This window comes from Epinephelus lanceolatus, chromosome 14, assembly GCF_041903045.1.
Source record: "Epinephelus lanceolatus isolate andai-2023 chromosome 14, ASM4190304v1, whole genome shotgun sequence".
NCBI lineage: Eukaryota > Metazoa > Chordata > Actinopteri > Perciformes > Serranidae > Epinephelus > Epinephelus lanceolatus.
Genome location: NC_135747.1, coordinates 14,052,053 through 14,072,738, shown reverse-complemented (window position 1 = coordinate 14,072,738; position 20,686 = coordinate 14,052,053). Strand labels below are relative to the sequence as shown.

Genomic DNA, 20,686 nt, shown 5'->3' with positions numbered 1-20,686 from the left:
CCAGTTTTTTAAAAGTTACAAATGTATGCACTCATCAATTATTGCCATAATTAAAATATTTACCTGTAAAAACTGAGTGTTCCTGTCCTAGCTTACAATGGAGTATATGAGAATATCCATATTGAAATAACACAGTTTTGGTTTTTATTGTTTGTACTGACAATTTCACCACTTTCTCCATGATACACCTCTTAGCAAATGTATGTCCTTATACAGAGAAAAGGGGGTGTGGCAGTATGCTGATTGCAGGTAGTGGACATGTGCCTGTCTGATTCACTTACATAGACTACAAAGTGGTAGAAACAAAACCGGCTGGTTCGTACTTGTAATGAGTCTAACAGTAAAATTGCATGCACATATATTCTGTGCTCTTGGTGTCCAATTAGCCATCTTGTATGCTGGACTCCATCTCCTGTAGTTACAGTTCAAAGGGAGCCTTTGCCCTTTTACCCTCTCTCAGTGCAAACCAAAGAGAGGAATGTGTATTTGTTAAGGTGGCCACAGTGGGAATTCCCAATATGATGCTTCGTTTATGTATTACGGTTGCTTTAATATCAGCCCTGGGGATTACACTTACACATACAGATGTCTGGGGTAACTTTCCACTTTATTCAAACTCTGAATTACAGCACAGTATATTAATGATCATAATGATGGTGTAATATTTTGGAAATATTAATCTGAACACTTATTGATGAAGATGTAAAAGTTGAAAGTAGCATTTTGGTGGCGTTACCTTGTTATGGCATGTTTACACTTTGTGTCAGCCTGTTGCTTGAGTCACCACTTCTCTATTTAGCTGTATCGCGCCCCTATTTTATTGTTTCTTCAAGGAATCTCCGGCAATTTCTCCAACTCTCAGGACTGAAAACATTCACAGATCAGTCAGTCCCTGTTTGACAGATCGGGGGAGGTTGCCAATTTGGGCTAACTTTGTTTTGTTATCATGATGGCCTCGTACTCACTGTGCTCTACCAGTTACTGTAGTGTCCGATCTGTCAAGAAGCTTCATCTTTATTTTAAAGTATTTTTCCGGCTGAGAAGTGGACAGTTCCTTTTTTTTAAATGTAGGTACCCTGATATTTACACTATTTTTCTCTTGTAGTAATCACTATGTTGTACTCAAGACACCCTATGACATAATCAATAATCATCATCATCATTCTTGTTATAGTTATATATTATAAGCTAAAGGGCCAAATTAAGTATTTCAGAGTCAACTATCGATTAAAATTTTAATTGTATGTTACTGTAGTAATTAACCATTTAAACACTTATAATAATAATGATATAATAACATGTTCCTGCAGAGGCTTCTGCCTGGGGCTGTGGGAGAGAAGAGATGTAAATGACAGTGATAAGCCTTGACGATTTGCAGCAGCACTGTGGTGGAACAGAGATGAGAAGCGGCCGTAAATTGCTCATTGTTCCCTGTTTCCTCCTGTGTAATTTGGGCCTGTATCTCTCCATCAGTTTACTTCTGGTTTCCTTGATTATGCAGACAAAACACAAATGTGGAGAGCGTCAGCCGAACTCAACAACAGCCACCCTGCAGTAGCCGTCATGTGAGACAGAGACATAGATGTAGAACTGGTGAACTGGTGGTGGTTATTGAGTGGACATAGTCAGTACGGTTGGCCTCATGTATGTTGTCTTTACTCTGTCCACTCTACCTCTACCGAGGCCACATGCTGCCTAATAATTGAAGCCTTGGAGGATGGCAGACTTATACACTGTCCCACATCCAAAACAGGTTTGATCCTGCTTTGTCTTTCTGTGTTAGTCAGTGGTAGCATAGTATCTTGTCCTTGAGCAAGAAGCTGAAACCTTGCTTCTTGGGAATAGGTGTGGAACTGAGTCTCTAACGTACAAATGCAAAATGATGGGTTGTAAAAAGTAGTAATAGGAAGAGAAAAGTGTAAGCATGAGCTTTCGTGAGTAGATTTGGAGCATCTTTTACTTCGCCTCAAAACATGCAGCCTTTATTTTTCAACAGCATGTGGAGATGGTCATATATCATTGACACTGATTTCTGACTTTACATAATACCCTTTATCTGAGGTGTGAAGACAGAGACGCAGATTATTTTAAGGCTGCTTTTATTGTACAATAGGCACAACCTTAACAACATGTGATGCATGACTATTATAGAGATCTGTTAACACTGGCTATGAAAAACATCACAGATGAAATTGACAGTCTCATCATAAAGTTGCAGGTAAAAGAGAATCAAACGGATGTTTTTCTTTTGTTTCAGCTGAGACTGTCTGGCATTATAATGGCTTTATGTGTGATATAAAATGTCATAGCCAGTGGGATGTTTTGTGAATTTAATGAGCTAGACATGCCAACTTTACCTGTAGATGTGAAGTCAATTAAAGGTTATTTTACAATAGCAAATTATTCACATAAAATGATGAGCTCTTATAGATCATATGAATTGCAAACAAGCTTATCAAAGCAAACCAGTTCCACCATTTGACAGGTGAGGTGCCCTGAGGAAAAATCTTTTAGAATCCGAATGCGTAATCACACCCTGTAAACTTCCAAAAGAGCAACAGTAGCACAAAGAAAGCAAACTAAAACTGGCACGACTTTGTCTTGTTTTAATTCAAAGTTTGATCTTTCCAGAAGGTTATTTAGAAAGGCTAAATATTGGCTCACAGACTCCTCACAATAAATTTAGTTTCCTCTGTGCCAGGCTGCAAATTTCCAGCCAAGCGAGCCAAAGCATCAATCAAACAAGAGAAACTTCAACTCAAAGTCATCGACATCAAAGAGGTTGTACCTCCTTTTTTCTTTTTGAGATTCCAGTTACGACCAGTGAGGACTAACACCCACTGCTCCTGACCTTAACCTCTTGTAGTTTGACACGAGCTTGACAACCCCTGATGACCTTAGTAGAGTTCAAAGCTGAAGTCTTTTGCCACTCACTTCTCTGATAGAGCCGGTTATACGTCACTGATGCACAGAAAAAAAAAATGCTGTTAAAAAAGGAGATGAGATAGAGGAGAATCTGTGTTCTGCTGCTATGCTGTTGAAATTACAAAATGAGCTTAATAGATGTCTTTCATTATAAATTAAGACCTAAAATTAGGGGACAATGTGAGCTTTCAGTACAATATGAAATCAGTGTTTACATGGAGAGGCTCAGAGGGGTCTGGCTCACCAAAAGCTGGAGATAAGTGTTTGAATGAGTGTAACGCACAGAGGAAATACCTGGTCAGAGAAAAGAAAGGAGAGACAGAGAACAAGTGTGAGTCATTGCTGAGTTGTTAAACTGTAATATACCGTGCACCTTGATGACTTCAAATGGTGTAAAAAGCCGCAACAAACCCCCTTTAAGTCTTGGAAACACTCACACCTACACACACACACACACACACACACACACACACACACACACACACACACACACTCACGGCCCCTAGAATCAAACAGAAAACACTGACAGGTGGGGCCTCAAAATAATGCCTGCCCTTCCCGTATCTCTTTCCTCCCACCGACCTGCCACTACCACCACCTAGCCTCCCTCTGCCCCGCTCCTCCCCTCCCCTCCCTTCCCCTCCACCCCCTGCCCCGACCCCCTCCCTCCTTTAGAGAGGTAGTCTTTAGGCAGAGGAATGCGGTGGTTTTTTAGCGGGGTGTGCATGTCGCCTCATGCCCACCCCAGGGTTCTCACGACGTTCCGTCTTGTTTTTAGCCCTAATTAGTGGCTGCTGGCAGTTTGGAAACAGATGTTTAAAACCCTGCAAAAGATTTTAGACTTCAAACACCGGGGCGGAAAGTAGAAAGAGATTCGCCCTTCCTTCCCTCCCCTCTTCCCCCTCTCCTGCTCTGCCTCCTCCAACTTCTCTCCAGCAGGGCTGATTACAGAAATAATACTGTACTCTGAGAGGGCACAAGAGATTAATGAGGAGGGGAGGTTTATTTACATGTGATGTCAGCATAATGTCATACAAGCTGCTTGCTCACATTTGAAACAAACAAAAAATTAATTAGAGTAATTAGGAAAAATAAACATATTTAAAGCATTTGAATTGTTAGATAAAATCCCTGCAACTAAATTAAAAATGTGTAAATGAAAGTTTTTTTCTTACCAAATATCCATTCAAGTCTTTTTATTCAAGTGATAAATAATTCTTACATTTTTCTTCAGATTAATGTGAATTGATATCTTTCAAGTACCCAGTGTTTTTGCCAACCATGCTGTTGTTGCATTGAACCAAAACACTCTACTGTTCAGTAGATAATAAGAGTGACTGCATGTTTAAAGTGGCTGCTCGTGACATGGAAACACTTCACCGGGGCAGTAAATTTCTTGGCCAAGTCTGAGCGTTCTTCTCAATCGTTTAGAGAGCACACCTCAAAACAAATGCTTGGCACGCTCTCCTGTGTTCATGTTGCACAGCTTAGAGCCATGCAGAGGTTCTGTTGAGTCCTGTCTGTTCATTAGGCAGGTGGTGACAGTGCTGGCTATACAACAACAGTCTGCTGTGTTACTGGCAAACGTCGTCTGGTAATTACAATTTACCATCAGGGCTTGACTTAAGGGGAGTAAGGAGAGATGCTATCCCCACTTTTCAGGAAGGAACTATACATTTAAACTTCGTTTGACACCCCTTTCGAAATTTGTAATGCAGCCAATCTGCTGTTAAATACTTGGAACTGATTTTGAACATTTGAGCTATTTGCCCCGACTCTCTTCAAATTATTTTAAAGGGTTATGTTCATGATAGCACTTGTGTGTTTGGTATTTTATTGACTCTTGGTGATCTTCACAGTACCAGTAAGAGGGAGTGGAGGTACACTCACAAGAGGGATTTGAATCAAATCCTTCAGATCTGATTGGATCACAGATTACATCAATACATTACACAACAACCATGCTCTTTGGGAAATGTAAACAAAGTTTTCGGTGCCTGACATCCAAACACATGCCTCTAGTATGATGTTGCCATGCTAGCTACTACAAGCCACAAGCTAACGGTTAAGTGCAGTTCTATATGATGGGTGGGGTTAGCAAGCCGCAAATTGCATTTGATTGGATTAAGATGAGTCATGAAAATATTACGGGAAGAGAAAAGAAAGGGATTTTGATATTATTGGTTTATTTGGCATACACCAGTTAACACAGGGACACAGATGTAGGATTTGGAAAATGTATTTTTTATTCCATTCTGTCTTTAAAATTAATTTGCTCTGTACGTCTGCTCAGGCCATGTCAAAAGCATTCACCACAGTTTTGTACTATTTTTGCAGCTTCAGCAATTGATTCAAAGGCTCATTTATATGAGCAGCAATAGAAATGTGAGTATATACTGTGACACAAATCCAAACTGGGGATTTGGCAGAACCCTCTATAGCCAATCCCTCTATCATATGATTACAGTATAAATGCCCACTTGCCAAAGTCAAAACCCAGGGCAAAGTGAGGGCTTTGTGTTGCAATGGTTACCTTAGGGCCAAGGACACACAGCAACTGATTATGCTGACCCATCTGAGGCTAATTTAATTTATATTTTATTTATACCGGTATTTACATTCTTTCATTGTACCCATTGTACAGGAACATCAGTGTCTCTTGGCACCAGCTGCACCAGCTGATAATGTATCACAATGTACTGTATGTACTGCTCAGTGGCGAAGGAAAATACATGTGGCTGGATTGATTCAAAAATAAAACAACCTCAGCCACCCACCACTCACATCTGAGATAAATGTGGTGAGAACTGAGAAGCCACCAACTGTAAATGTTTGAAAAAACGATATTTTCAGGCATTTGGAAACTTAGGTTGACTCAAGGGGTGGACTGATGACAAAAAGCAGCCCACAAGTTTGCTGTCAAGCTGCCCCAGTTTGATACACTAAATTCGAACTGACACAACATGTTTGTCAATCAAGGAATCATAATTTCATCAATAATTTCCATTGTTTTTGTCAGGCTAATATGTAAAATAATGAAACAGGGTTTTCCTCCTCATGCTTGTTTATATGAAATTTAAAAAATCAAAGTTGTATCAATGTAATGATCATCAGAAACCTAATTTGACTTAATAGCCTGCTTTTCAGAATTATTTAAAATACTGCCAAACAATCAACAGTGTTAAAACATAGAAATAAATCAGAACCAGCAGACTCTACTAGCTACCTGCTAGTACGTATTGCACCAATCAACTGTATTTTCACTCCTGTATGATGACCTATCGATATCTATATAATGCCAGGGTTGGGGAAAAAAAGACTGGCCGTCACATCAGCTGCCCACTTGAAAAATTCCCAAACTTCTTGACGCCCAGTCCCTGCCTGGTGAAGACACAAGAATGCTTTGTATTGCATTATATATGTTCTACTGCAAAAGTGATTTAAACCATAATTGAATTGAGAGCAGCACCCCCTCCAGCTTGATCCAAACCAGCAACAGCGGGACTCCTACGATCCTTTAATGCCGAATTTAACCCCGCGATGATAAACTGCTCTGGGGAGCCCATTCACGTTAATTCATTGACTCAGAACCCACACGAAAAGCAAAGTGTGTTTGATCAGAAATAGCAACATTAGTGCAGGGTTAGTCCTGTGCTCCTCAGGGGCCATTTCATATCATCAGTGGTGTGCAGGGCATTCCAGAGTCCTGACAGTACAGCGGCCGGGCATTTGATCTGGCCCACCACATACTGTACACACAGCAACCCATGCACACACATACACATGTGCATATGTACACACCTCTCCTTAACTCACACACAAATGCAAATATACACAGAGGCAAATGTTTCATAGTAAAAGCTCAGCAGGTGGAAGTGCTTATGCTGGTAATAACATTTTATTAGAGTCTCTAAATAAGAGCTGTGGACATTGTGTGCAATTAACAGTGAGTAAATACTACACACACACACACACACACACACACACACACACACAAACAGACTGGTTCTAATGTAATTCTCACTGTGTACTGTAGAAGTGCTTTTGCTCGGTAATTGCATGTCATTGTGTTTGCATATGTGTGTGTGCATTTGTCTGCGTTCGCTTAACTGTTCTTTTGAAGCAAGGCGTTTGATTTGTTTAAAGTGATGTCTGGGCTTAATGTGCTGCTGTGGGATTTGTTTGTGTGCTTTGATATCGCCTTGGCTTTCTGCTTGGCTTTAAAGATCCTTTAGTAGATTGTCTTTGAACTGACAAACACAAGGCAGCATGCAGTCCTAGCCTGCTGTTTATCAGCAAGAAGGGTCGATTGTGGGACACACAGACATTAGATTAGGATTTTCCCAAAAGCGGTTAGTGGTGATGACACAGGGATTGTCCAGTGATTAACTCCAATGCGCATAACAAAACAGGAGTAAGGCAGAAATTATATGTACCGTACTGGTACGGTGAAGCGGGTTATGACTGGCAATGAAGTTGCTCACCGACTTTGCCACCACATGGTGAACATTTACTCTATATAGAGATCATGAAGGGATGGTATCTCATATTTGACAACAAGGAATACTTCTGGTGTTGGATTCCTCATTAATGTTGTCACAAGACAGCATATTGCCCAATTCCTCATTGGCTTTTGCCTCCCTCCATCAGAGATTGGTGGTGTTATATTTGTCATGCCACAGGACTTTCCAACTACTAAAAAAAAAAGCTGTGCTGTACTGCAAGTCATCACCAACTCCTTCATTACCATTGAGTCAGTACTGACTCAACCATATCTTGAGATGCAGTCTGAATGACAAAATCAGGTGTTACATCAGGCTAAAAGGAGTGTGGGAACACTTCACCTTTCACCTTAGTTTGTATATTCTAGAAAATGATGGCTATAATAATTGATAACTGCTTGATTGAATGGGTGCTATTGGTGGTTATCAGCCTCATGGATATGGGTTAGAAGGGGTCTGTTACACCTAATAGTAGGTTCAAAAAGCTGTTACCAGACCATTAAATGGCCATGTTTACTGCTAGGTGGTGACCTGCAGTGATATACTGATTATGACTAGAGCAAAGGAGGGAGTTAGGTGATGTGATGTTGATATAAAGATCAAGAAACAAATAGGACTTTTACCCCTGGGAAAGTGTTTGTGCCCCGTTTGAAATCGAAAGTCAACTGTGACTTATTTTAATTGACGTACGGAAGTCTGTCACATAACATTATGCTACAGTACAGTACCCAACAAACGTACTCATGTTAACCCAAACTATGTTCTTTTTTGTAAACCTAATCATGTAGCATTGGCAAACAAAACTGAAAGTGAAACATAACACTCCTGCAACTGAAAAGTGATAATGGCCACTTAATGGGTTGATAACAGCCTTCTGAACCTATTAGGTGTAGCAGGGGCCCCTTTAACCCATATCTATAAGGCCAATAATCATTGATGATATCCATTCAGTTTAGTGATAACATTTAGAATGGGTGGTTGTACATGTGCACAAACATTGGTTGAAGCATATTGTACTTTTTAAAATTAATTTTAACACAAATCAAAAAAATGACTAAAATAGCAACTTGCTGACCAACTTCAGGCCATGTGGCAAAAAATAAATAAATAAAAGTACAGTTGTCCTGGTTGTCAAATACTCCACCTAACTGAAATGTTTGTTGTTTAATTCTTGCATGTGTCACATGTCATCACCCTTTTACTAGCCACCACAACGGCGTGACAGCTGGTATTGTTTTCACCTCTTGAGTGTGTGTGTGTGTGTGTGTGTGTGTGTGTGTGTCATCGCGCTAAAATGTGGTCCTGGTAACACCAATTGTAGCGGGATCTACCACAGAAGCTGTTTTGAGTATTTTGTCAAGTGTTAATATGTCTGTCTGTCTGTCTGTCTGTCTGAAGACAGATTTTGCCAGTGTGGTAATGTCGCAACCATGCAAGATGAAGTCATGACACTTTACAGGAGTGTAGTTGAGATCAAAATGAAGCCCAAGTTTTAAAAAAATGGCAGTGGTCTGAGCAAGGGTGGCTGTAGGGAAGGAGTCAGAGGTCCCCCCACTTTACATCCCTGGCAGTCATTCACTTTAAATTACAGATGGCTGTATCGCAGCTTGAGTGATCCCATCTCAAGCTTCTCTGCTCTTGTTTTCTGGACTTTTTTCTGCCTGCAGTTTGTTCTCCAGTAAAACCAGAGTATCAGATTGTGGTAGAGAAGCCAGACACCAGCTCTGATCTTTAGTTTACTTCATCCACTCCTCCTCATTGCATGGTAGTCTGCTGTGCTCCACTCCAGCATGCTGCACTTTTCCCCGGTCTACTGTACTATGTAGCCTGCAGTCCTAATCTGCCACCAACATGTTGTATTTGATCTCTGTCTGGGGTTGTTTTATAGACGCCTCTGTCTTACTCTCCAAGCCAATTAAAACTTGCCAGATGTTTGTTTCTAACTGTGGTCTGCCATTGACTTTGAAGCAATTACATCTCTCAGTGTATGCGCAATGTAAGCCAACATGTAAGCAATGGAATAGCGTTAGCAGGTTTCTGTTTTTTTATCTGGGAACAAGTATTTTCAAGAGTTTTTTAACTTAATGTTCAGACAATTATTCTGCCTAACTTACATTGAAAGGCTCGTAATGGGACATGGACTGTATCATTGTCACTTGTTTCATCCATAAAACATCAGCTCTTTTCCTCGTTTAACATTTTATTCTTCACAAAGCCAGACTTCAGGCCACCACTGAGTCTCTGGTCACATTAACATGCACCACCGTAGATGACAGTAAGTGTGTTATGCAAAGTGTTCTTTTCAAGCAAGCTTTTTATAGCTTGTATAAAGTGACTCAAGCTGTGTGAGGTGTACAGTATTTGTATATTCCCCAGCTCACACTGCCAAGACAATCACATCTGATGACAGGTTAGATAGGATTGCAGATTACAGTCTATTCTATGGGTAATAGCAGTAGGACATGATGACTGAGCCTAGATAGAGTGTCAACTAGATGATTTGTAATAACACCCACGCACACCCTCTCATACACACACCCTCACACACACAGCCTTTGTGTATACAGTCAGTGTAGGGACAGCAAAGAGATAATCCAAAGATCATCTCTCCCTCCTGTCTCCCTCTTTTCCTCTCTGGTTTCCTCTCTTCTACCACCCACCCCCTTCTCCACACACGTGTCCTCAAGGCTAATTTTCAAGATCAAGAACAAGGCAACAATAAATCACTGCATCACTTTTCTTCCCCTTTTCCACAGTAGTCAAGTCAGATATCATAAAACTAGACACAGAGACAGACAGTTAACATTTTTTGGTGTTGCTTCTCTCTTTTTGTTAGTCATAGCCCCAGGTACTGATGAGAGGGAACAGGAAGAAATGAGAAAATCCCAAACGTTTCATCTGATCATCAATAACCAGTTAGGAACTTGGAAAATACAGCCAAAGTCATTTGAAGATTCATAGGTAGATTAGTTCTGACTCTTGTGGTATATCTCTAAGTGAATTATCAGGGTTCACTGTTCCAATTTGTTTCTTGGTTATTGGATTGAAAATGATTTCATACACTTGTTTAATTTTGCCAGATACCTTGATTTCCTATTTCCTATTACTTGTTAAGGGTCTTGATTTTACCTGAACAATACTGACATTTTCCCCACACATCAAATACTTTCCATCCAGAGTTATGTCCTTTTGTTGAGGTTTTAGGGGCCTGCAAACTTTTATTAAGTTTTGCCCAGTTACAGCACAGGGTGTGCAGCATGCTGCGTGTTTAATGGATACAGAACTCACAGATGTCATTCCTTTGATGTTGAAAGAATGTTCATTTTTAAATGGTGTGGTGTTCCTCTTTAAATGTAAAAAAAATGCTGCAAGACTCACCATTGGTTAACTGGTTGGACTTAGCTGGGCAGCAACAGGTTGTAAACCTAACTGGCTGTGTCTGACAGAATGAATCATCCATTCATAGTGACACATATAGGGCATTACATTAGAAACCAGAAGCTATTATGTTTTGCTGGGCCATGCATCCATTAGGACTGGGACACATGCTACGTCTTTTACCACCTGAAAAAATGTGAGAATGGGCACTGGTTGCTACTCTTGTGCCTACTCTGTGCTAATTTTCAATGGGGCAAAGACAGGTTGCGCCTGATGTTGCTAAGAGTGACCATAACCAGCACTGTATCGTAGCCTGTTACTAGCAATCCCGATTTCGGAGCTGATCGTCTTCCAGGGATTGTTTCTAAAGTGTGTAGGCCTAAAATATTGACCATGGGACAGATGTAAACCTCTGGTTAGCCCTGTACTTAAATGATCGACTTCTTCTTCATATTTACCACCGACTGATATTTACTGAAGGAAGGAAAGATATCTACCTACTATGATTGGTAGTTCCTTGTCACACGAGTCCAAAAGTTGAACTTTGTTTATCTCAGGGAAAGGTTGTTCCCCTAAAAACGAGGTGCTTATGGCATCGCCCTTGCTTTTGAGTGTGCCTTCCGCTCATCTATGTTGACAACAATGGATTTGAGGGGGCAAAATAAAAGTTAAAGTCCCACTGATTGTCACACACCTGAGTGTGTGAAATTTGTTCTCCGCATTTTACCCATCCCCTGAGGGAGCGGTGAGCAGCAGCGGTACCGCGCTCTGCAATCATGTGGTGATGTAACCCCCCAATTCCAACCCCTGATGCTGAGTGCCAAGCAGGGAGGCAATGGGTCCCATTTTTATAGACTTTGGTATGACTCGGCCGGTCATGTGGCATGTGCACAAGCCCATTGCTACTGTTGCTATTCCTGTCAGTCTTTCTGTTCTCGCACAGTACCTATGCACTTCACAATTTTAACAGTGGCAGACTAAGGTCTATCACTTCAAATTCTTGGTATTTTTTTAAACAATGGGCCCCTGATTTCGGATAGAAGTAAACAAAAGCTGAGTTCTCATTTTTAGCCAGGAACTATCAGCTTTCCTGGCTTAAAGGACACCTGTTGCTGGCAAAGTTTAACAGACGTAGCTTGTTAGCTAGTTTGTATTTTCAAACAATGTGCTTGAATTTTAATGTTAAAAGAGAAAAGTCTTCAAGGATGAGGACTAACTGAAATTTGGCAAAAACATAATGCTTGGATATCACATGTGCAAACTTCCTCAAATCCAGTTAAGAACAGGATGTAGCTGCGGGAACTGCCCATTGGTTCGACAGCCCATTGGTTTGACATCCCATTGTTCCGACCATATTAAACTCATTGTTCCGAAGTCCGTTCCGAAATCATCATGATGACCTGTGGTTAAGGTCTGGTTAGGTTTAGGCACAAAAACCACTTGGTTAGGGTCAGGAAAAGATCATGGTGTGGGTTAAAATGAAAAAGAAAGTGACAAACACATAAGCCGTGAGCCTGCTCCGCCTCAAGCCGGTCGCGGCGCACCATACACCCGCCGCGAGCCGTTCAGCACCGCGGACAGTTGGACTAATGGGATGTCGAACCAATGGGCTGTCGAACCAATGACATGGACCCGTAGCTGCTAAGGTAGGCCAAACCTAGGATAGCATTCAGGGTTAGGGTCCATGCAGTGGGAAAATGATCAACGTTGTTTTTTTTTTAACACAACCTGCAGCCCCCCAAAATGTAGTAGTTAATGATTTGCTCCATGACCTTGCAAGTAATGTTCTGTTACTACTAGTTAAGCTTGTTAGTCTGACACACTAACAATTTAATTTTACGTTTGAGCAGCAAACTGTTGATCCCATTCCCTACACTTATGCCCTTGTGTTTAGGGCTTTGGAAAGACTAAAAAAACATAAAAAGACACCACCCTCTAAACTCTTTAAATGCAGAATTCTTACCACAGCCCGTACACACTGCTTCGGCATGTGAAGAAATCCCCAGGCCTACCATGCAAAGCAATGATTGGACAATCCCTGTTTGGGGGAGGGGTTTAGCGAATGGTCAACTGTATTTAGCTAAATTCTGAACGTTACGTATGGAAGCCAGGCATGCTGTACTACTGGGGGCATCACAGTTATAGTGAGAACATTTCCATATGCTGTTTCTGCTCCAGGGAAATATTTTCCCTACTTTGAGACACATATATTTGAGTCATGATGCTGTGGTTCATAATCTCCCAGAACAATTTGGCCTTCGTCCCCCTGCCAAAATATGACAAAACATGTCATCAGAAATAACACTTTCCTCTGTTTTTTTTGTTGTTGTTTTTGTGCCCTTTGAAACCCCTATCCTGCTGTGAATGTACCTTCAAACAGAAGCAATGTGGATGCAATTATGTCTCCTGGGTCAGTTTGTCCCTTTAAGGTTTAAGTGGGTTGGAGAGTTTTATGATTACAGACTTTGCTGTGTGTTTAAGGCCAGCACGTTTGTGATTCTGGGGTTGCCTCTGTCCCTATGTAAAAACTGAACCAAAGGCTGCAATCTGAACTCAGTGCAAGTGCTGTTTGAGCTATTATAATGTTGTTTACTATAAGGTCTTACGGCCACTCCTCACCACAGATCACAGCTTCTTTAAACTGTGTTTTCAACACTCACAACAACAGTAGAACCATGTTTATCCAAAATGCATACTTCTAAGTCACTTTCTGTTATCCTGACACGCGTTATGAACATTATGAACATTTTAAATTATTTTAATCATTATAATACAGCATGTATTTAGAGATTGTATACATTTGTCAAAATAATTAAGAAATTAAAAATTACATAATCCAACCTGAAGTCTGTGAACAACTTTACACTGCCTTTTTTTTTTTTTTCCCGTGAGGAAAACCATATTTCTTTTATTTGTTGCAGCTCCAGATGGATGCATCATAACCTTCCCTGCTCCATGTTTTTCCCAACTAATTTTTTAAAAACTGTATTACTTTTTTATCTCTTTTTCATGCATTTGGTTATGTGTGTGTGAGTGTGTGTATATATGTGTGTTTGCAGCTTGTCTCGCAAACTACTGGACCAATCAGTCTCATATTTTGTGTCCACATTTATGATTACATGCTCAAGGACCTCCCGTGGGTGATTCATGATTGTTGAAAAACCTGTTTTAAGGTTTTATGGGTCATTTTTACACTCCTCCTAACCGGTTGGTAGGGGCCTTAAGTTTTCCCGAAATCAGCTTGGCTAAAAAACAAGAAGCACATTTTGGCCTTCATCGTGGCTCAAAAACTGACATCCATAGAAATGTTTGGTCTCATTTTGAACTCCAGCATCTGGAGATTAAGTCCATACCTGATATATTATGATCCACTGAAGTCAGGCACGATAAGAGATGAATATTTGACCACCAGGCACAGCTGCACTGTTTTCCAGCTGCCATGGCTGTGACCTGGTTATGTTCTGTCTGCCACACGGGGTCATACCACACCAGGAGCGTTTTAGCAGCAGAGCCTATTTTGCCTGTCCAGTTTTCTAGACCTCTAGAAATGTTTTAGTTATTTTTCCTTGATATTTTTGCTTCTATCACAAGTAAGCAATTTTTTTTAGGTAAATTGTTTCTTTGTTGGTCTGTTTTTTATTGTTATTTCCTACTGTGTTGTGCTGAAGTTTACAGACAAAGTTGATGCCTTTAAAAGTCCAGTCATGAATGACATGGATTAAAGATTTATGTCTGTGAGTGAGTTTTTCATAAATACATTCATCCACATTATTACATTGTATTTACATTTCACATACAGTGCTTGATACTGTAGCAGGAGATATCGATCTGATCTGTGCAATGTGCTGTAGCTCCATCAAAAATAGATAAGACCTGTATTTTTATTAACTCATGGGACACTCCAGATACCTGCTGCACCACGTCTGGTGCAATTACAAGAATTGTCTAGAATCTGCGATCATCTCGGGTGGTCTTTCCCTACTGAGTGCACTTTTCTAGTTTTGACACTGTGACTGATTACTATTAACTTTGACACTTTGGCAAACAAGAGTGTTTTCTTTTGCTGTTCTTTTTCACTTCCATTTCAACCAGATGAGTCAAGCAAGTCCATTTATCACCATTTCGTTGTCTTGTCTATCTCTCCACTCATTCATGAGAACAAGGAAACATGTTTTTTTTTTCTTCTTTACTGTGCGGGGTTTGCTCAACTGGAAAACCCACAAGACAGCATGCAATGGAGCCTTACAGCACGCAAACCAAGCCCTCAACTACTTGTTTTAGCTCCCTCTGAAATAGGTGGAAGCAAAAAAGGAAACAGGAAAAGTGAAGCACCTGATTTTGGCATCAGCCCAAATTGACCTTGACTTTAGAGAAGTGCATAACTGGATTTTCACACGCAGTAGATACATGAGATCTCTCCCATCTCTCTTTTTTCCCCTCTATCTTTTCATTCCAACTGCTGCTTCTTTTAATGGATGAGATCCTGCTTAAATAATGGAGGGGGTTCGACTATGTAATATCTTTACTAGGAAAATAATCCGTGTGATGCTCTTCTTAGAAAAGTTTTATGTTCTGAAGCAAAGCAAGCGCCTGCAGGATCATTCCTGCACAGACACATGTGCATCCAACCATAGGCACAGTATTACCATGTGCACACAAGCATCAACACATAGTAGACATGCTTACACATACACAAACAATAAACTCCTGCACTCATCTCTTTGTGTTGCTCATACCCGTGGTTCACCAGTTCTGTCTCATTCTGCGTTGATGACACAGAGTGTGTGGGTGACAGTCATGTTTTTGTGTGCGTGTGCGGGGATTAGCATTATTGCTAGCACATGTGCGGAATGTGATGAACTGTGCAAGTGTCCAGCATGTGTGTGTGCGTGTGTGTGTTGATAGGGGCGGCAACAGCAGCAGCATCTGTCAGTACTCTGGGTGGCCTGGTGTTCCTGTTGGTAATTGGATCTTAAAGTTTAGAGCAGGTGATGACTGATAAGCACACGCAGACACACACACACAAATATACATACTCATAGCCTTGATGAAGATATGACTGAGATGGACAGGATTTATGCCATATGGGATGTACCTGTGTGAGTGTGTGTGTGTGTGTGTGTGTGTGTGTGTGTGTACTGCTAAAGGGGATGTTTAGTTTAGCAGTGCTGGTCATGCTTTAATGGAACCTTTTTTTATGCTAGTTCTTGCGTGCAGAAGTACTTCCAACATCAGCAACGTTCTTTTAGACCCTAAAGATCCAGTGTGTGGGATTTAGGTAGATCTATTGGCAGAAATGGAATATAACGTCCATTTTTTATAACCTATTAAGGCCTTCATATCCACATCTGGTGCAGGTCCTCCTCCATAACTGTGCCATGTTGCACCACCATGGTTCTACAGTAGCCTAGAACAGACAAACTAAAACACTGGTTCCAGAAAGGCCTTTTCACATTTTCATGTGAGGGGTGAGCAGAAGGGTAGATGCGGCCAAATACTACACACTGTTAATTTAAAGACTCTAAGATTTAAAGGGAGTTGCAGAGTGTTGAAGACATCAGCTGTGGAGATGTCTGCCTTTTCTTGAATATAATGGAGCTACACTACACTCAACTTATGGTGCTTAAAGCACCAAAAAAAAGTAAAGAAATGAAAACTCAACAGCAGTTTATCCTTTTTTCTACTGAAATACACCCATCAACCCTATCACTGCACAATATGAAGCGTGCATCTACTGCTAGCTTACCTAGCACTGCTGATCTAGCTAACGTTACAGCTCAGCCGAGGAGGATGCCATTATGTTTACCTCTCATGCTGTCACAAGCCTCTCACAACAAAGTCTGTGGGTTATTCTTAGTAGCCAAATCATGATTTCTGCAAAGAGAAACTGCTGTTAAGTTTTTCAAGTGTATCTTTTTTGATGGTTTTAGCACCAAAAGCCGAGTGCCATCTAGTTCCATTATACTGAAGAAAAGTCAGACACCTCTATGGCCGATATCTCGACAAATTGGCAATTCACAACAAAACAATCTAGAATGATAAATATCACTTCAAGCAAGAGGTGAAATATGTATTTTGGATTTTGGGGTGAACTGTGCCTTTAAATTGTACTACTTTGCTACAGCAAGCAAGCACAGTCTGATAAACAACTCCATTATGTGTATTAAAATGGCTTTCACAGTCATGCTTTTTCCTGTAATGTAATAAAATGAGAACAATACACAGTGGCTGTTGATATCGATGTAGTTCCATTAGCCAGCTAAAAACCATTGAAGTGAAAATATAATAATATAAATACTGTACTACTCTAATGTGCAGCTACATGTGTGTCATGTGAGGAGTCCTTTACCTCATGCCAAAAGATGAATAATGACACTACTGTCTGTTTGGGTAATGCCTGCATCCATCTGTGTTATTCAATATCAGTATGTTTGACAGCAGGCCCAGAGTCAGACCACCTGGCTTGTTAAATGCGGGACCAATATTCCTTCAGGGTACTATGTGTCATTTACTATACCTTGGAATAGTGGTGTGCTTAGAAGAACAAACAAATTTAAAAAAAGCTAGTTTGAAATATGACATGGAGCAGCCTGTAGCCTCCCTGTATTAAACTTCATGTGTAGCCAGTAATCAAGAAAGTCATTAATCCGTCTCATTTTCTTTCTCCCCCTCCTCTCACTTCCTCACTCCATCCCACTCTCTCTTTTTGTCTGTGCCATCTGGGTTTTCATCGCAGGTGGTGCTTGACCACATGAGAAGGAAATGCAAGTGCCACGGGACGTCGGGCAGCTGCCAGCTGAAGACATGCTGGCAGGTCACCCCCGAGTTCCGGGTGGTGGGCTCAATACTCAAAGAGCGCTTCCACATCGCCACGCTCATCAAGGCTCACAACCGAAACACTGGACAGCTCGACCACTCCAACCACAACAACAACCACCACAACCACCATAACCATCACAACCACCACAACCACCACCACCATCACCATCATCAGAACAACCACCACAATCACCACCACTCACATCGGCGGCGACCAAGCATCAACGAGCTGGTCTACTTTGAAAAGTCGCCAGACTTCTGTGAGCGCGACCTGGGATCGGACTCAGCAGGCACGCAGGGCAGGATCTGCAACAAGACCAGCCCCGGCATGGACAACTGTGAGAGTCTGTGCTGCGGGAGAGGCCACAACATCCTACAGCAGACGCGGAGTGAACGCTGCAACTGCAAGTTTCACTGGTGCTGCTACGTGGTGTGCGAAGAGTGCAGGATAACAGAGTGGGTCAGTGTCTGTAAATGAAGAAACACACACTAAAAGACTGTACACAATAAAGAACACAAAGAAAAAGACTTTTTTTAAAAATCAAGACTATTAATTTGAAAGGGGAATATGACTGTAGTATATGTGCCCCATACCTTTTTGCGGTGGACTGCTGTTTTCCAGAACAGCGAGGACAGAGTGCGAAGCAGTTGAGCCAGCAGAAAGATAGATGCGCATGTTGGTAAAGAGTGTGCACATGTGGCATATGTCTAAAGCTGCCACAATGCAAAAGAGCTTGGATGTTTACTACCTTCCTCTTGAGACAAAAGGAACATAGTTAAGCTCCATGTTGACTGACATACAGCAGCATGAGACTCAGGTGAGCAAAGAGGAAGTAGAGAGTAAGCAGTAGATTGCATGCAGAGCGAAAATCATATTGCTTCATAGCACCAGCAGTATATAAGGTGGAAAGGTTGAGACAAATATAGACCTTTTCACACATCAGGATTCACAATGCACAGGATTTGACACAGCACAACACATCTGGAGCACTTAAGGATTTAGTGCCTTGTTCAAGGGCAGTTCAGAAGTTTCAGTGTTTATAGCAACTATCGTGTTACACCTAAAAATACAGCAGGGCTCAATTGACTCTCTGTAGATGTATCAGTCAGTCTTGCTATGTTGTATGCATAACATGTGATCCTGACTATTTAAATGAGCAAGTTCCATTTGAGGACATTACAGCAATGATGAATCAGAGTGGCTGAAGCTGAGGTCAACCAAAAGACAGGTCTGAAAGTGTGATTGCTGGTATGATTCGTCGTATCAGACCCTTACAACCTAACTTCCTTCCTTCTAGTAGACGATGACAAATTAAATCCATACATACCAGCTTCCAGTAGAGTCAGGAGAAGCACTAGCTATAATGTTAATTTTGTGAATCTATTCAACAACCATTGTGACAAGAGCTTGTATAGCTGTTTTGAAATAATATATTACCCCAAAACAGAGCACAGATACATTGTCCAAAATGTTCCATGTGTTGTCTGTGTTGTGTGTGGTGTGTTATATGTATGAGGACTGTCAGAGCAAAGTGCACAGTGGACCTTTATTTAACAAGTACAGTTCTCATCTTCAGCATGACCTGAACAGCATTGTAAATAAAACTGAATAATGCTGCACAAATACCATCAATAAATTTAAAGCGCCTCAGGAAACTGAGCGCATATGAACAGGCTTCAGTTCCTCACACCATAGACATCCTAAGCTGCCATCAGTCAAAGTGTTTCCTGTTTTGTGATGCAACATACTGTGTGCGACACTGTAAGCTTCTTGTGATATATCTACACTCACCTTCTTCACACGTCGTCGATGTGTGCAAATAGGGATATTCTGATGTCAACTTCAAGGTATATAAATAGCAAAGTTGATACGGATTCCTGCCTGTGCACATTTTCATATTAAGATCATATTTGTTCTCGAGAAATGTGTATGAGCGAGGCTCCTTATCAGACTGTAATTTATTTCAAGCAAATATTTTTCTGTGTTGAAAGCAGAGGAGAGAAAAAAAATCTGGAATTGTGTTTCCAGTGTAACAGATTATTTTGATCCTGATAAGTAGTTTGCACATACAGAACTGTGTCCAGGAAAACTCTGGGAGATATCAGCAATATGCATTTTTCTTCATGTCATAAATGTAATGTATGTATGTATGTATTTTTATGTTTTAATATGGTTATTATCTAAGTTATTTTATTTTTGTGGATAACTTAATATTTGTAAGACAATAAAGAAAGACCATAATATTGAAAGGGGCTTTAATGTGATGAATAATAAAATACATGGAAGCAGTGTATTTGGTAAGAGAACAGCTCTATGTTTATTTTGTCACGAGTCAACTGCCAAAAGCATACTAATGATGATGAATCCCTTAGTTACTGTATGCTAGTGTTGTATGGTAAGGTTACGTCAGAGGTCTCCATTCAATGTGAATACATAGCCTATATTCTAGTTATTAACATTACTTTGTATTTGTACAGGTAGAAGAATAACACCTTCCCCATTGCAGATCACACAAGCCAATCTATTAGTCATAAAGGAATTAGGCAAAGATGTCATGAAATCCAACATGCTATATTAGATACTGATGCCTTTTGAAAGGCCACTCCAAAGATTTAGTTCCAAACTTCCATAAAGCTGACTTATAAAAGACAGATTTAATTAAAAAAAAAAAAAAAGAATAGTCATGATTAAGGCAGCAGAGTTTGATATATCCCAATACTGGGTCATCTTCCACTAGCTTCTGTTGCTCAATGCAATATCTCGTCCAACATTTCTTTTATAGGTCTTTTTAAAGAATAGAGTTTGCCTATTGTTTACTGTCCATATTCTAAGACAAGTCACCATCCACTGCAGCAGATGCTATTAGAAACTGAAACAAAAAAGAAAGTGAGACCTACATATCCCATGACAAACACAGCAAGCTGATCAGCGCAGGTACTTATGTCATTGATACTTGCAGTGGTGTTCTCCAGCTGTCTGAGGGCCAGAAGCACTGGGGCACCAGAGGGCAGTAAATTTTCTAGCATGGAGGGTAGCCTACGGCACTGCATTGTGCTTTCTC

The 20,686-nt window shown here is 40.7% G+C and overlaps 1 protein-coding gene across 2 annotated transcripts in view; it reads left to right on the top strand.

Annotated features, from left to right (window-relative positions):
- wnt10a (wingless-type MMTV integration site family, member 10a) overlaps positions 1 to 19,931 on the top strand; it is a 30,852-nt gene extending 10,921 nt beyond the window's left edge. For both annotated transcript variants that reach the window (XM_033615697.2, XM_033615706.2), the window contains one exon: positions 17,542 to 19,931. In XM_033615697.2, the coding sequence (XP_033471588.1) occupies positions 17,542 to 18,102 (561 nt within the window). In that variant the 3' untranslated portion in view covers positions 18,103 to 19,931. The remainder of the gene's footprint in view (positions 1 to 17,541) is intronic.
- The last annotated feature ends 755 nt before the right edge of the window (positions 19,932 to 20,686 follow it).